The following is a 12654-nucleotide window of genomic DNA, read 5'->3' as shown; positions in this document are numbered from 1 at the left end:
GCCCACATAATGACCTTATATCCTCTCTGGACATATGTGATGGAACAGCAGGTTAGAATTCCAATACCTTAAATTTGTATGAGGAACACAGTTCAGCCCCATAATACCTTCTCTGCCCAACTGCCCCCTATCCATTCATGTTTCTCTTCACTCTCCTTATTATTTATTGCTGTCCATCCCACAATGCCATCAAATCCTACCAAGCTCATTTCATTGTCTCCACAGGGTGGTTTTCTCAGCCTCACCCTATGGGTTTGTACATATAGACTTGCTGCTTCACAAACATGCTTCACAGACCTGCTTCATCCTTCACCTCTGGTTCCACGGAGAATCGGAATGTGTGTGTCTCCTGCCCTTTGTACACAGCTCTTGACCCCAGAGGGGCTTAAGAAATGTCAATGTTCCATTATTGTGAATCCTTCCTTAGAGATAGCTCAGCTTAGCTATGTCCTCTAACTTTTAGAGAAGACTATCAAGGGAAATGGGATTTTCCAGGTGATGATGGAGAATTCAAACTCTGTTTCCATTGGCAGTGGGAGGAGGAGGGTGCCAGTGTTCATGCAGATGACACCAATGCAAATGCTGTCCAGCTACCTCACCTACTTTTTAAATAGGAAAAGCAGAATAAAAAGGAATTCTGGAAGCCTGAGAATAGTGATGAATTCATGAGGTTTCTGATAGGAAAAAAAAAACAACAACACAATAAATAAATAAATAAATAAATAAATAAATATTCTTTCAGGAGCTTTGGAAAAAATTCCTTTTCTTGACCCAAGGAGTTGAGGATACTAGATAAAACGTACTTCTCGAATGGTAGTGACTGAGGCTCTAATCCTGTGGAAAGGAAAACTGACCTGTAAGTGGAAAGCCTGTTGAGTTTTGGTGCTTCTCAAGGGCAGACAGTTGAGTGGCCTGGATCAGGAGCAGTGCTATGGTGGTGTGTCATATGATGGGTTGTGCATGAGTCCCTCTTCAGTGCACTCTTGAGTGTAGGCCCACCTTTTCTGTAGGACAGGACATTGGAGGCTGTGCTCAGGCCAGACATCTATTCCATTAAAGACAGGCCTGCTTCCCTTCTCTCCCCCATCCCTCCTTTCTTCCTCCCTTTTTCCTCATCCCTTTTCTTCTTTCTCCCCTTCTTCCCTGCTCTTTCCCTCATTCACTGTCAGGAAGGGCCATGCCAGAAGGGCCCATTCAGCGTGTCGTGGCAGCAGCAGAGGCTAGCAGCGCCAACAGCTTCCACAGTGAGTCTGGGTTTTGTTTCTGGGGCCAGGGGCTGGACAGGGCTGTCCAACACTGACAGCTTGTGGGCTTTGGAGAGGAACCTCCATGTGTGGGAGGCTGATGCCAACATTGTTTTAACTGTCTTCCCTAATGGGGCCATCATTTAACTTCCATGGAGGTTCCCTGCCAAAGCCTTTGGTGTGCTTGTGATTTCTCATGGGGACACAGCATGGTGGGGAGTGTGGGGCCATGATCTGCTTAAAGTAGGTGCGCATCCTAATTTAGGTGGCTGTCAGCCATTTTGTCCAGACCTGTGTGTTGGTAAAGGCTGGAGGCTCTGCATGAATGGTGGTTTGGCTGCTTTTCTGCATTTCAGGAGGTGTGGCCTTGAGTCTTGCATATACTTTGGTTGTCTAGTGCTTCATTAGAAGTTCCCTTGAGGGATCTGAGAATACCTTAAACAAATAGACTGATGGTTTGGCGAGCAGGAGGTGTGTGCACTTGTTGAATCCTGGCTTGGAAAGATACTGATATTCAGGGCAGTTATTAAAGGGCCACAGTCACTGAGTCATTGTGTACATTTTGGGAAGATTTCTATCTCCCAACTTTAATACCTATGATAATTTCTGGAAAGGAGATGGATATACTACAGATCTGATAAAAGTTCCACCTGTCCTGTCTTAGTTATCAGACAACATCAAATAGCTTCTTTCTAGTTTTTGTCTGCATTCTTTCCCATTCTATTTCTAGAACAATGTGCAGAATCACAAATTTTACCAATCCTTAATAATCAAGTAGAAGCCTTGCTTGTCACCCCGAGAAACTTTCTCTCAGGCCAGATACTGTGTTCAAACACCAACTGAGTGTGATGTTGAATGGAGACGCTTCTGTTTCCTAATATGTGATCCTCTGCCTGTGCTGCAGTCTCATGGGCAGGCACATAGAAACATGTTGATGATTTCATGCATTTTCATCCAGATTTCCCTAGGAGGGTAAATTAAGCATAGCCTCTCAGGTGCTCCAAAAGCCTCAGTTTCATAGGTTTCTCATGGACACCTTGCTACTTATAATAGAATTAAGGTTAAGAGGTTTTTGTTTGTTTGTTTGTTCGCTTGCTTGCTTGCTTAGGTTTTTGTTTGGTTTGGTTTTGATTTGATTTGTCTTTTTTTTTTTTTTTGCCAGCCTTGTACTATGTAACACTTACAGGCAGAATGGTTACAAGAGCTGAGCATCTACTCTTGCTTTCAAAATGTCACATGTTTTCAGTTACACTAGTGTCCAACTATTGGTTTCAGGAGTTGACAAGTTTTACTAAAGTGTCAAATTAATCAATTGCATTAACTCATTTGAGCAGTTGCTTATTATAAATCAATCATGTGTACTTGAGTATTTCAACTTAGACACTGATACAGTGAAAAGAGAAGCTATTAATAATTAAACAGAAATAAAGAGCATACAAGTTTCCAAAGTACATTAGGACAATTGTGAATAAAATAGGTAAAATTCTCTGTCTTTAGTGAGGGAAACTAAAGGTAAGGTTTAAGGTACAGAGCAAATTAAAGAGAACCAAATCCTTAGAAGAAAAATAAGGAAGAGAGTCAATATAGAAGTGTCTGATGTTGATAGCGGCAATAATAGTGATATTGGTATGTGTGTGTACATCAGCAAATGTATGTATGTGTGTGCAGTTTTAGGTAGGTCAAAGTAATTGAGGTGCTTAAAAATGATAGTACAGATTTTGTTTAGGTTCTACAAGCAGAATTTTCATGGATTGCCTAAATTTACTGAAACAAGTCAGAGCTGAAAAGTCTGAATCCAAATGAAGAAATAAACATAAACTTTATATAACGAGAAGCGAATATTTGGTGGCCGTGCATTGGCAAAGCAGGCTTTGATTTGTAGTCAGCACAGCTTCCATGTGCTAACGATGTTGCTAAGGAGGACATCAAAAAGTGAATAAGTCAGAGTCATTCATTTCAGAAGCATCTTTGTAGAAAGTCTCATAATTTGTGATTTATGTTGGCCATTTGGGATATCTTAAGGCCCCTCTTCCTTCTGGAATGCCAAGGGTGGAAGCAGGAAAGGCAATTTGCATTTGATGAGCCTCTTCTCTAGACGGGCACTTTGCCAGGCACTTTGAGTAAATGTACTTATTTAGTTTACACTGTTCCCACAAAGAGGTTATCACAGCTCCATTTTATGGATAAGCACACTGACCTTTGAACACAAAAATAGAAAAGAGTCTGGCCAGCACTGAAATCCAAATTTACCAAAGTCTGAAACGTCTACCTTTATCATCAGTTAGCAGTAGAAAATTGAAAGAATAGTAGGACCCCTTAGACTACCCTATAGCCCCATGGATGTTCTAATTTGCATGGCTGAGTCAGGAGCTATTCATAGACATGTTGACGTGGTGTCCATGTTGTTCCTGGTTGTGCATGACGGCAGAGCAACGTTTGCTTCTCCACATTGTATCCTTATTAAGGATATGGGCCTGGGCAGTTTGTTTCGGTAGCATGTGAGCAAGTCATTTTGTGCGATGTTCATGTTCAGCAGAGATGAAAGCATAATGGTGTAACAGGGGCCCTGGTTCTCACGCACGTTAAAAGGAGGGCCAGTGCATGATATTTGGGTATAGTTAATGGGTGGGGAGAATGCATGCAGAGCTCCAAGACTGTACAAAGGTATTTTGATGAAGGCTGAATGAAGAGTTGAGTTTGAAGATAGTTTTTAATTCCTGACTGCCCTTGTGAATGGAGTGTACAGACTCACCTCATCTGATTTGGGAATGCTACTTGTAAGAATCAGATGTATCTGGAGCAGACCTCAAATATTATGTTTGCATTTAACAATATCAACTGTGCATCTTTGAATTTGTTTGTAATGTACTCTTATATATCTTCCAGAAAAACAATGAATATCTTGCTTTATGCATAAGATGGACTCTTGAGGTTCCATGGCCTTCCCACAAAAGTCACTATTTAGACACATGAGACAGACCTGATACAATAAAGAAAAGATGTATTTTAGAATGTCAACATCTTTCTCTAGTTTTCCTTAAGGTTGCTGTTTTTCTACCTATAACGTTGTTGTTACCTGGATTCCTAGAACCTGTTTATTCCAGAATAAGTGTTCTGCCCATCCAATGCTAATTATTCTGTTTACTCCTTCACATTTTGTAGTGTTATATCCTGCATAACAGTCTCAATGCATAGCAAAGCAAGTCTCTTTAAGGTTCACAGGACGTCTCTTATAGGTAGAGAGAAGTCATTCCTTACCTTTCCCATTACTTTTTCATACCACCCCAGTGGCATCTCCACAAGAGTGTATTTCATGCTCTTGAACACTACTTACTGTGGTCAACTCATTATTATACTATAGCTTCCTGATCACACTCTGATTCTTCAAAGCTTGTGGGCTATTGAATGATTTTTGTCCTTCACTCAAGCTCTAAAGAGAAAAGCTTTGTTCATTCTCCTTTCCAGGATAATTCTCTCTGACTTATGGAATTCTCTGACTTAAGGAATTCTCCGAATTCCTTCCTTGATACAAAATAAGCAAACTACTTTTTTCTTCTAAAATACTAACCCATCTCAGTGTCAGCTGATTCTCCATTCTGTATCTGTGGGGCTCTGTGAAGTCCCAATGGGACTGGAAGTGGAGCTGATAAATATCTAGTTCTACTCCTTCTTTGGGTTGGTTATCTACGGCCTATCCTTCCACTCAGACATATAGGGCATGCCTGAAATACAAGGAGGGGTTAGTCACATTTAGAAGGACAATGGACAGGCTTTAGACACAAGTAAAAAAAGGTTAGTTAAACGTATGTTTCAGTCTATGAACTTGCTCTGAACCCTGAGCTAATACTCATTTTTTATGACATCTATCTATCTATCTATCTATCTATCTATCTATCTATCTATGTGTCTATCGATCTATCATGTATCTATTGTGAATGTGAATGTTTGTGGGCCTGCACACATAAAGGCCAGAGGATGACTCTCAGGCATCATTTTTCTCCTTTCACCATATGGGTCCTGGAGATTGAACTCTGGTCCTCAAGCCTGGATGCTTTACCCACTGAGCCACCTTGCTGAAGGCATATTCTTTACACTAACATGCTGAAAGGTAAGGAGGTTATCTCTCCACCCAAATCAACTCAGTTGCAATGAAACAAAAGTATATACTCGTCTCTTTGCATGTCCAAGACTTGCAAGAGGAGACTGAGACAGCCATCGTTCACGCCTCTTTTGGATATCACTGTTTCAGCTGCCACTGAGGTTGTGGGAGAACTCTGATTTCATTGAATTTGTCCCTAAGCAAAGGTTCATTTAAAAACACAGTGGAACATTGATAGAGCCAAACACTACCACGGCGAGATTACCAAGTGTGATTTTTCTGCTCTTCTGTTTTCTATCTAAAATCACCCTGTGAGTCAAGATAGTTAAGATTGGTCTTTGTGGGAAATTGAAAACATTAATCTGGGTGAGGTTTCTCTAATTTGTATCGTACCTCAGGAATTTATAAAGCCAGATAGGTTTGTTGTGCAGTCCCAGGGCTAGTTTCTTGGGTTCTTCTGGGCAGGTGATCTCCCCTTTAAATGGCAATTAATCTTAGAAATCTTAGCTCACTTTTGCACTATGATGATGTGAATAGGAAATCTCAGAGCTAAGCAAATTCTTAGAACAGGATGGTAAGAGCTTTTTGGGATGGGGTGGGGCTCAGGTATTCAGGCAAAGGATCTATAGGAGCCCCTAGGAAGATAGTAGGAGGGTTATATCATAGGGGCTATATCATCCAAGAATGCTCCCAAGGGAAATTACTCTAGTTGTTGTCTTCCCTTCTTCGATCAGAACTTCTCTTTCAAAGGTGGTCAAGTGCATTTGCTCCCACAATTGTTTTACAGACAAATGGCTCATAAGAAATCCATATGTCTGGAAGAATTGTGACATCCCCTTCAGTGGGTAGACACTGGTTGGGGTGGTGAGGTCCGCTGTCTCTGGGTTGGTGCCTGCCTCTTGCCATCAGTAGTTAATTCTGCTGATGATTATTGCTGCCTTCTTCTCTCCAGCCACTTGTGGTTAACCCTGATGGAAAATAGAAATCCAACAAGATCTCTAGCCAAATGCATTTATGTGCACCTGGCTGAGGAAGCTGTCATTCTGGCAGAGTTTTCAGATGCTAGCATCAGGGTCAAATGCCATGAATCATCAAATGATGTCTCCTGGATGATAAAGTCCTGGTGTATGAATCTTGCCACGAAGGGCAGAAGGTAGGTGAAAGGAAACAGTTGCTGGTTTTGTTTTTATTGGTGAATCCAGTTTATGCGTGACCCTCTACCTTATACCTCAATTTCTCTTCTCGGTTCATTTCTAAAAATGAGGCATTTGATCCCAGAAATAAAGATATATTTAAGACTTGAACTATCTAGTGTTTCTCTGGGGTTCTCTTAGTTCTAAGTGAAAGAAACTCTAACCCAGAATCCTTTAAGCAAAGCAGACAATGTGACACCTTAATAGTACATTTGGGAGTAGGTTTATTTCTGGTGTTAGCCAGGACCCATGGGATGGCACCAGATCCATCATACAGTGTTTTCTCTGTATCCTTTTCTTCTCAGCCCCACGTAGACTTATTTCTCATTCCTCCATTTGTTTTCTCCTCCAACACCGATATCACAGAAAGAGATATTTATGGGAAATAGATGTCTAAACAGTCAAGGTTAACATATTTTGAGATTTTTGATGATAGATTTTGTTGTGGGTGAACAGATTCCTGGAGACCAAGATCATTAAGGAAGACTTGCCTTTTCTAAGAATGACTTGTTATAGGAATTTAGCTGAGAAATCAGAATTACCTCTGTAGCCAAGCTGGGTGTCATGCAGAGAAAAGTCACAGTGGACAGACCAAGGAGGGGGAAAAAAAAGCCCTTGCCTGATTGCCTTTTCTAGTCTGTCTATGAGAAGCATAGGTTGCAATCTGGTGTCATCTTTATGAGTGCTGTCAGCTTGCCTCTGACTTCATTGCATCTGCTGATGTGGATAGTTGAGAATGAAAATACCTCTTCAACTTTTATGGAGGTATTTATAGAAATCAAATTCTAAGCTATCTGCCACATTTTCCTAGATCCACCACCCCAACTCATCAGTTTGCTTGCTTTAAAACATCTTTACTGGTTGGTCTTCCTTTGACTTGTAAGTGCACAAAAATTTCAGCTTACTAGTACACTCAAGGATGTTGATTTTTTAGAATCAGAAAAATTTTTTTTACATAAGTCTTGCACTTTCCATTTTCTTTTTTTAAAAATAAACTACTTAACTTCTTTTCTCCTCTCTTTCTTCCTACCTGCCTCTTTTCCTCCATGCAAAGATGCTGCTAAAAATTATTTCTAGTGCCCAATATGTCTCAAGAGGGTGAATGAAACCATGCAACCTAATGCACTTAGCATGTATCATGTCACTGTGTAATGGCTCCTAAAACTGTTGTTCTGTGGCCCTGTTCACTGAGAAATGGGCTCTATCTCCTGGCCTCAGTTGAAATCATGAAACCGTCTTTTTCATCTCTGTTTGGTGGGTGCCAGAAGTTTGGATAAATTATAATGGAGCCTCTAACCTGGAGGTTAGGACTCCAGCACTTAGCTGAGCTCACTTTGTAGGGAACCTGCTTGATGACCCGGGGAGAGGCTGAAGTTTCAGTAGGCTGGGAAAGCTTTTGCAAACAGAAATGCACGTAAAAGTGTAGGGCTGTGTTTTGGATGAGGGAGAGCTAAATACCCTACAACTATGATTGCTGGCTTAGCATTTAAGACTTTCTCCAGTGTTGGTCCTGAGAGTCCACCCCCCACCCACGTCTGACCCTGAAGAGAAAGCCAAGAAGCAGAGCTTGTTTACAAAGGGAGAAGGTGTATCACACAGCTGCACACCTCAACTGGTGGCCTGGAAAGCTGCATGATCTTGGAGGCCCTGAGACCCCACCCTGTTTATCTGAAACTGCCTCCTGCCCTTGCTTCTCTGTGAGGACCCCTGGGATCTCGAGGTACAAAACATCAGGCTGAGTTGAAATATGTGGACCTCAGAACTCTGGACTTCTCCCAAGGCGGGGAGGAGCATTCTAGGGTTGTTCAGTCTCTGCTTCACTGGAACTTCATTCCTGTTTTGACCTAAAGGTCAGTCCCTCTGAAGCCCACCAGTCTTATAGATAAGGACACAGGAGCCTATGAATGAGGCAGGTAGTATGATATAATGTTGGAGAGATCTCCTGAGGTCTGACTCTTGCTCTCATTGCCTTGTCTACATAAACACATGTGCAAGTGAACAAGTACATACACTCAGGCACACACATGTTGCTGTGTACACACACACACACACACACACACACACACACACACTTCTAGAAAACCAGACAGTCAAGGCTGCAAGTATGAAAGATCTTTGTTCAATGTGTGTTGCATACTGATTCAGATAAATTATGCTTTGGACAAATTCATGCGGTTTCTGAGCAAAGGATCTGAACAGTCCCTCAGTCTAATGCATCATTATTACAGATGTGAACCTTGAGACTGAAAGAAACCTTAGACCTCCAGAGACCTAGGGTCGTACCTCGTCATGGCTGTGACAAGCTCTCAGGTGACCTGGGTCCCAACCCAGTGCCTTTTGATTGGATTCCAGGCTCTCTCTGATGCTGGATCTTCTCTGTGCTCCAGCCCCCCCCATGCTGGAGATGTCTCTGGCCTCTGTTGAGGTAGTGTGGCTGAGTCAATCAATACCCCTTTCCTGGAATTTCTCAGGGGATGCCTAACTAGGAACTTGTGCTGAATAAAATAGTCATGTACCAACTTGTGTTGATTAATCACTCTGCAGTTCACAGAGTGTTCTAGCTGCTGTTATCAGCCATCCTCAGGCTTCCCCGAGAATGTCACTCTGCTGTGTTTTTTTTTTTTTTTCTTCCTACAAGTTGTATTCCCTCCTTTCAGTGAAGGCGAAGAACTCTATCTTCTGCTTTGTGTGTGTGGTCCTGCAACTGAGCGCTTTCCTCTCAGGCTGTGAGTATCTGTCCTCTAGGATGAAAGGGCTGTGTTTCATGATTCAAAGAAGCTTCCCATTTTCCACTGGGTGAACAGGTGCATTTAGTTCTCAAGAAAGCTAGGGGGGTGATGCAAAGTCCCATTGTCCTGACCCTCATTTGAGCTGCTTCAGCAGCCATCAGTGAGGTTAGGTGAGGCAGCGGGGAGTTTGCCAAGGCTTTGCTTGCCCTTCATATCATCTCCCATGATGCACTTCCAACTTTCCTTAGCCTGGGGATGGGATGCTGCTATGGATGACAGGTCTCTGCTGCGGTATGTATTGTTTACTGAAGTAATTAAAATATGCAAAGTGTTCCCTGTCTCCCCCTCCTTTGCACTTCCCTAGCTCCTTCTGGCATTTTCAGTTGGCAGTTAATAAAATGGAAGGGGAGCCCAAGGGCTCTGGTCTCCCTGCAGCTAAAATGACTAATTTGGAGTGATTTGGAAGTCATAGTTGTTACCTCTGCCTCCAGCTGTGCCTTTTTGGTTGATCTGCTGACCCTGCAATACATGACCTTACTGGAGAGGGAAAGTCAATGTGCAGAGGAAAAAGAAAGCAAAGGCCTACCTTGCTGTGTGCAGCAACACAAGACTACAAAGAAACTTCTCATCTTTCCTTGGGGTAGCTTTACACTGAAAGCGCTGGAAATCGATTCCCTAATTCAGCCCAATTGCTACCATCCCTAGCCTCCAAACATTCCCATCTACCTACACATAGATAATCACACCCACTCACTTAAACTATCTAAATGCTGGACTCAGAGATTGCTTGATGCAAATATGTACATACTGTAGAGCAATAGACTGGCATTATGTTACTTTTATGTAGACTTTTCTGTTACTTCTAGATCTGCCCTAAACCCGTCTCTGTAACAGCCCCCTGCTAATGTAAACTGAGAGCTATCAAGCTCCAGGCACCCTACCCAAATTTCTATGGATTGTTTTCACTTAATCCTTGCGGCAAATCTTATTAATGTTTAGCCTGTGGGGAAACTGAGATTTCAAGATGTGAACTGGTTTCTCAAGGTGACTTGATTATGAGTCTGTGTCTGCATCATGATATTATGGCATTCCTGCTTTGAGGGCTGCTTTGGAAGGGGACACCTCTTTCCTCTCTCTTTACGCCCCGTTTCTGCATCAATCAATTCTCCTAACAGGAGAACTTGCCTGTGCCTGGCAGCACTGAATAAAAGTATGCCAGGTGTTGAGTTTTCCAGAAGTGTTTGATATCTTGCATTGGTTTAGCTCTTCTCTAGGCCCAAATACATGGCTGGTTATTTAACTCTCCTCATCCCAGGATGTTTTAAGGAACTCCTGTTCCTGAGAGACTAGTGCTTTTCAAAGACATTTCGTCCGGAGCATCTTCACAAAGAATGAAGGAAGACCACGGTGGGCAGAGCGTCCTTGTAGGTGGTTTGAAAGCAGCCAGCAATAGTGCAGCTGTCATGCCAATGAGGAGATCCTATTGTAGGGAACATTCCTCCTTAGCTCTTGTCAGGGGAGCTGCTTACAGATGGCCATCCTTACAAATAATCCTTAATTAGTAATCAAGCCCTGAGCTGAACGGGACCAAGCAGAAGCTGTTTAATGCTGTCTTCTTCTAAGGCAGCAATACAAGGCCTTAATAGATGCACAGGCTTCTCCTAACATACAGACCTGTATGACAGGAGGGCTAGAATTGTGGAACCCTGAAATTAGGAAGGAACATCAGTTCAGGAGGTCACCTGGCCCAGGTGTGTCATCCAGAGCGGCGGAGGCAGGCAGGCTCTCATCCTGAGTTTCCCTGGAAATGGGGTCTTATTGGGTCATGAGGAAGAATATTCCATGGATTACTAAAAAGCTTCTTTCTGTCATGGTACCTGTGGTGTGTATTTGTTGTCAGCTCATATTCCTACAATAAAATAAGCATCCAAGTGGTGTAGGGTGCTTGCATGTTTGTAAGCTCAGTACTCAGGATTCAGAGGCAAGGAGGGTTGGGCCTAGGGTATAGAGAGAGTCCAAGGTCACCTTGGGCAATTTAGTGAGACCTTTGCTTAAAAGGAAAGCAAGATAGCAACCACAAACAAACAAACAAACAAACAAACACCAAAGACCTAGGGTCACAGAAGTAGGACATTTGTGTAATATGTACAAGATCCTGGGTTCATGGCCAGTATTGGGTAACAGAAACCAGGCTTATAATGCCTGGTTCAAAACTGTAGTTCCTTTGTTTGAAGGTAGGTTATTATTATTATTATCATTATTATTATTAATATAAAATATTATTATTTTATAATAATAAAAGTTATTATTGTTGTTAATTTTATTAATGTTGTTGAGAAAACAAATAATAGAGCTAATTCCTGGCTGAGTTTGTCTCTTGCCTGAATGACTGTTCCATAGTTTAGTTTCTTTTTCTTTTTAAAGTTTTAGTAATTGTTGTCTTATATATACTAATGTTTGCTTGCATACATGTATGTGTGCTGCATATGTGCTTGGTACTCATAGAGGCCAGAAGAGGGCACTAGACCCACTGGATATGCCACCGTACATATACTGGAACCAGAACCCTGGTCTTCTGCAAAAGTAGCAAGTACTCTTAACCACTAAGCCATCTCTCTCTCTCCAGCTCTTCATAATTCATATTCTTGAAGCCAATCATCTTGCTTTCCTTTCTGTCTCCTACAATAGTGCCTCACATCCAGCATGGCATCTTGATCATGGGCCCAGTGTGAAGGACAATGTTGCATATTCTAGCTAGCCTAGTCTTGTCTTCTCCAGGATTCACTCTAGCTCCCTTTCCTGAGTGACATAGCTATGTTTTTGTTTGTTTTGTTTTGTTTTGTTTTCAGACAGGCCAGATGGAGGGATCCAGACTGACAGTCTTACAATTTCTGACTGCCCCTTTAAACTATGCTTGTTGGTGACACTGTCTTGAACCTTGAACAACAGCAAAACAAAACAACACTTTGCAGAGAGAAGGGCTTGGGGTACAGCAATGCATTCCTCTAGCTGATGCTTTTCTAGTGACTGGCTGACTTTCATCCCTGATTTGGTTTCTCATCCACTGTGGTTGCCTCACTGTTGCAAGGACTCACTGAACAGAATGTCTCTGACCCTGGGGAACTTTGGGAAATGCTTACAAGGAAGATTTAGATTCAGATCTCTACGCATGTATATTTTCTTTTCATTTACTACTACCTCATTTCATTTCGGTAAGTGTTCTGAGTAGGTGCGTTATTATCCCCATTCCACACACAAGGAAGAACGTCTTCTAGAAGATAGCTATTCTGTGGTTATTGAACTGGTATGCGGCCCCTGCTCAGTTATACATCATCTCTCTGGTTGCTTTGGATCCTCTGCTTCCTCGATCTATCACACACATTTTCAAT

The 12654-nt window shown here is 42.1% G+C and overlaps 1 protein-coding gene across 5 annotated transcripts in view; it reads left to right on the top strand.

Moving 5' to 3' along the window:
* Positions 1–12654, top strand: part of Ntrk3 (neurotrophic receptor tyrosine kinase 3) — a 385009-nt gene that overhangs the window by 333759 nt on the left and 38596 nt on the right. For 3 of the 5 annotated variants that reach the window (XM_060367388.1, XM_060367387.1, XM_060367392.1), the window contains one exon: positions 1170–1244. The exons of the other annotated variants lie outside the window; for them this stretch is intronic. In XM_060367388.1, coding sequence (XP_060223371.1) covers positions 1170–1244 — 75 coding nt within the window. The remainder of the gene's footprint in view (positions 1–1169; positions 1245–12654) is intronic. 5 annotated transcript variants of the gene reach the window in all.

Source organism: Meriones unguiculatus, chromosome 14, assembly GCF_030254825.1.
Source record: "Meriones unguiculatus strain TT.TT164.6M chromosome 14, Bangor_MerUng_6.1, whole genome shotgun sequence".
In the NCBI taxonomy this organism is placed as follows: Eukaryota; Metazoa; Chordata; class Mammalia; order Rodentia; family Muridae; genus Meriones; species Meriones unguiculatus.
The sequence above is the reverse complement of the archived record's forward strand: the minus strand, read 5'-3'. Positions and strand labels throughout refer to the sequence as shown.